The 5,121-nt window shown below is 55.9% G+C and overlaps 1 protein-coding gene across 1 annotated transcript; it reads left to right on the forward strand.

The window, feature by feature from the left end:
• The first annotated feature begins 3,333 nt into the window (after positions 1–3,333).
• On the forward strand, positions 3,334–4,770 carry LOC137373240 (putative per-hexamer repeat protein 5). The gene has a single exon (XM_068038090.1). It carries the CDS (start codon positions 3,334–3,336, stop codon positions 4,768–4,770), a length of 1,437 nt encoding a protein of 478 aa, XP_067894191.1.
• Positions 4,771–5,121: the final 351 nt, after the last annotated feature.

The raw sequence follows: 5,121 nt of genomic DNA on the forward strand, positions 1-5,121 counted from the left end.
TATAACTGTCTAATTCCCTTTTGAATGCTTCAATTGAACCTGCCTCCACCACGTTCTCAGGCAGCGCATTCCAGACCTTAACCACTCGCTGCGTGAAATAGTTTTTCCTCATGTCATTTTTGCTTCTCTTACCAAATACTTTAAATCTGTGCCCTCTTGTTCTCGATCCTTTCACGAGTGGGAACAGTTTCTCTCTATCTACTCTGTCCGGACCCCTCATGATTTTGAATACCTCTATCAGATCACCTCTCAGCCTTCTCTTCTCCAAGGAAAACAGTCCTAACTTCTCCAATCTATCTTCATAACTGAAATTCCTCATCCCTGGAACCATTCTCGTGAATCTTTTCTGTACTCTCTCCAATGCCCTCACATCTTTCCTAAAGTGCGGCGCCCAGAACTGGACACAGTACTCCAGCTGAGGCCGCACTAGTGTCTTATACAAGTTCAACATAACTTCCTCGCTCTTGAACTCTGTGCCCCTATTAATAAAGCCCAGGATGCTTTATGCTTTATTAACCGCTCTCTAAATCTGTCCTGCCACCTTCAATGACTCATGCACATATACACCCAGATCCCTCTGCTCCTGCACCCCCTTTAGAATTGTACCCTTTATTCTATATTGTCTCTCCATGTTCTTCCGACCAAAATGAATGACTTCACCTTTCTCATTGAACTTCATCTGCCACCTGTCTGCGCATTCCACCAAATTGTCTATGTCCTTTTGGAGTTCTATACTGTCCTCCTCACAGTTCAAAATGCTTCCAAGTTTCGTATCATCCGCAAACTTTGAAATTGTGCCCTGTACACCAAGGTCTAGGTCATTAATATATATCAGGAAAAGCAAGGGTCCCAACACTGATCCCTGGGGAACTCCACTACAAACCTTCCTCCAGCCAGAAAAATATCCATTAACTACTCTCTTTTTCCTGTCACTCAGCCAATTTTGTATCCATGTTGCTACCATCCCGTTTATTCCATGAGCTATAACTTTGCTCACCAGTCTGTTGTGTGGCACTGTATCAAACGTCTTTTGAAAGTCCATGTACACAACAGCAACAACATTGCACTCATCAACCCTCTCTGTTACCTCCTCAAAAAACTCCAGCAAGTTAGTTAAATCTGATTTTCCCTGAAGAAATCCATGCTGGCTTGCCTTAATTAACTCCCATTTGTCCATGTGACTATTCATTTTGTCCTGAATAATTCTTTCAAGAAGTTTCCCCACCATCATCGTTAAACTGACTGGCCTGTAGTTGCTGGGCTTATCTTTACACCCTTTTTTGAACAAGGGTGTAACGTTTACAATTCTCCAGTTCTCTGGCACGACCCCGAGTCTAAGGAAGACTGAAAAATTATGGCCAGTGCCTCTGCGATTTCCACCCTCACTTCCCTCAGTATCCTTAGATGCATCTCATCTGGTCCTGGTGCTTTATCCACTGTAAGTACAGACAGCCAATCTAATACATTCTTTTTATCAATTTTAAACCCCTCTAGTGTCTGACTTACCTCCTCTTTCACCGTTTAATACCTCAACTATGCCCTCTGCCTCCATGTGTAAATTCCCTTTCTGGTCCCCAATCAGCCCCACTCCTTTTCTCACCCTTTTACTATTTATATGCCTATAGAAAACTTTGGGATTTCCTTAATGCTAGCTGCCAGTCTCTTTTCATAATAATTCACTAATCCCTACTCTCGTGCTATCCACCTCTCCTCTGTGCACCTTGGTATTCCTCACTGATATTATGTACTGGTTCCCACACCCCTGCCAAGTTAGTTTAAATCCTCCCTAATAGCACTAACAAATCACCCGCAAGGAACTCCGTCCTGGCTCTTTTCAGGTGCAGCCCCTCCGGCCTGTACAGGTCCCATCTTCCCCCAGAGCCGGTCCCAATGTCCCAGGAATCTAAAACCCTCCCTCATGCAGCATCTCTCCAGCCACGCATTCATTTGTCTTATCCTATTCTTTACTCACTTATGCATGGCACTGGGAGTAATCCGGAGATTATTACTTTTGAGGTCCTGCTTTCTAATTTCTTATCTAGCTCTCTAAATTCTGACTGCAGGACCACATCCCTCTTTCTACCTATGTCGTTGGTTCCAATGTGGAGCATGATGGCTGGCTGTTCCACCTCCCCCTTCAGGATGCTCTGCTGCCGCTCAGTGACATCCTTGACCCTGGCACCAGGGAGGCAACAAACCATCCTGGATTCACGTCTGCGCCTACAGAAACATCTGTCTGTTCCCCTGTCTATTGAATTACCTATCACTATGTCTGTTCCAGTCTTCCCTGTGCCAGGAGCTTTAGTCCCTGGCCTTAACAGTAAATTCAGTTTTTGCTGTTTTGAATGGGACAGAATGGATGCTCACTTTTGTTCTGCGCCGTCTCCTTTCATAGAGGCACCAGGAGGCTTGTATTGATTTATTGGACAATACATTCCTGGAACAAACTGCTCTGGTTTATTGTTTGGCAGATGCCACACGGGTTGGCTGGGAAAGTTTTCACTGAGTGGACACTGGCTGGGCTGCACCGGGAGCAGTGGGAACTGGCGTGGCAGCAGTGGGCACTGGCTGGGCTGCAGTGGGAGCAGTGGGAACTGGCGTGGCAGCAGTGGGCACTGGCTGGGCTGCACAGGAAGCAGTGGGCACTGGTTAGGCAGTGGTGGCAGCAATGGACACTGTCTGGGCTGCACCAGGAGCAGTGGGCACTGGCTGGGCTGCACCGGGGTACTGGCTGGGCAGCAATGGGAGCAATGGGCACTGGCTGGGCTGCAGTGGAAGCAGTGGGCACTGGCTTGGCTGCACTAGGAGCAGTGGGCATGGGCTGAGCTGCACTAGGAGCAGTGGGCGCTGGCTGGGCTGCAGTGGAAGCAGTGGGCATGGGCTGGGCTGCACCAGGAGCAGTGGGCACTGGCTGGGCTGCACCAGGAGCAGTGGGCACTGGCTGGGCAGCAGTAGGAGCAGAGGGCACTGGCTGGGCAGCAGTAGGAGCAGTGGGCACCGGCTGGGCTGCATTGGGAACAGTGGGCACTGGCTTGGCTGCACTAGGAGCAGTGGGCACTGGCTGGGCAGCGGTAGGAGCAGTGGACACTGGCTGGGCTGCAGTGGGAGCAGTGGGCACTGGCTGGGCTGCAGTGGGAGCAGTGGGCACAGGCAGGGCTGCAACGGGAGCAGTGGGAACTGGCGTGGCAGCAGTGGGCACTGGCTGGGCTGCACAGGAAGCAGTGGGCACTGGTTAGGCAGCGATGGCAGCAATGGACACTGTCTGGGCGGCACCAGGAGCAGTGGGCACTGGCTGGGCCGCACCGGGGTACTGGCTGGGCAGCAATGGGAGCAATGGGCACTGGCTGGGCTGCAGTGGAAGCAGTGGGAACTGACATGGCTGCACTAGGAGCAGTGGGCACTGGCTGGGCAGCAGTAGGAGCAGTGGGCATGGGCTGGGCTGCAGCAGGAGCAGTGGGCGCTGGCTGGGCTGCACCAGGAGCAGTGGGCGCTGGCTGGGCTGCACCAGGAGCAGTGGGCACTGGCTGGGCTGCACCAGGAGCAGTGGGCACTGGCTGGGCAGCAGTAGGAGCAGTGGGCACTTGCTGGGCTGCATTGGGAACAGTGGGCACTGGCTTGGCTGCACTAGGAGCAGTGGGCACTGGCTGGGCAGCGGTAGGAGCAGTGGACACTGGCTGGGCTGCAGTGGGAGCAGTGGGCACTGGCTGGGATGCACTGGGAGCAGTGGGCACTGGCTGGGATGCACTGGGAGCAGTGAGCACTGGCTGGGCTGCAGTGGGAGCAGTGGGCACTGGCTGGGATGCACTGGGAGCAGTGGGCACTGGCTGGGATGCACTGGGAGCAGTGGGCACTGGCTGGGCTGCAGTGGGAGCAGTGGGCACTGGCTGGGCTGCATTGGGAGCAGTGGGCACTGGTTGGGATGCACTGGGAGCAGTGGGCACTGGCTGGGCTGCAGTGGGAGCAGTGGGCACTGGCGTGGCAGCAGTGGACACTGGCTGGGCTGCACTGGGAGCAGTGGGCACTGGCTGGGCTGTATTGGGAGCAGTGGGCACTGGCTGGGCTACAGTGGGAGCAGTGGGCACTGGCTGGGCTACACCAGGAGCAGTGGGCACTGGCTGGGCTGCAGTGGGAGCAGTGGGCACTGGCTGGGATGCACTGGGTGCAGTGGGCACTGGCTGGGCTGGATTGGGAGCAGTGGGCACTGGCGTGGCAGCAGTGGACACTGGCTGGGCTGCACTGGGAGCAGTGGGCACTGGCTGGGCTGTATTGGGAGCAGTGGGCACTGGCTGGGCTACAGTGGGAGCAGTGGGCACTGGCTGGGCTACACCAGGAGCAGTGGGCACTGGCTGGGCTGCAGTGGGAGCAGTGGGCACTGGCTGGGATGCACTGGGTGCAGTGGGCACTGGCTGGGCTGGATTGGGAGCAGTGGGCACTGGCTGGGCTGCAGTGGGAGCAGTGGGCACTAGCTGGGCTGCAGTAGGAGCAGTGGACACTGGCTGGGCTGCACCAGGAGCAGTGGCCACTGGCTGGGCTGAACCAGGAGCAGTGGGAAGTGGCTGGGCTGAACCAGGAGCAGTAGACACTGGCTGGCTGAACCAGGAGCAGTGGGCACTGGCTGGGCTGCAGTGGGAGCAGTGGGCACTGGCTGGGCTGCAATGGGAACAGTGGGAACTGGCTGGGCCGCATTGGGAGCAGTGGGCACTGGCTGGGCAGCAGTGGGAGCAGTGGGCACTGGCTGGGCAGCAGTGGGCACTGGCTGGGCAGCAGTAGGAGCAGTGGGCACCGGCTGGGATGCATTGGGAACAGTGGGCACTGGCTTGGCTGCACTAGGAGCAGTGGGCACTGGCTGGGCAGCGGTAGGAGCAGTGGACACTGGCTGGGCTGCACTGGGAGCAGTGGGCACTGGCTGGGATGCACTGGGAGCAGTGGGCACTGGCTGGGCTGCAGTGGGAGCAGTGGGCACTGGCTGGGATGCACTGGGAGCAGTGGGCACAGGCTGGGATGCACTGGGAGCAGTGGGCACTGGCTGCTCTACAGTGGGAGCAGTGGACACTAGCTGGGCTGCACTGGGAGCAGTGGGAACTGGCTGAGCTGCAGTGGGAGCAGTGGGCACTGACTGGG

Source organism: Heterodontus francisci, chromosome 8, assembly GCF_036365525.1.
Source record: "Heterodontus francisci isolate sHetFra1 chromosome 8, sHetFra1.hap1, whole genome shotgun sequence".
NCBI lineage: Eukaryota > Metazoa > Chordata > Chondrichthyes > Heterodontiformes > Heterodontidae > Heterodontus > Heterodontus francisci.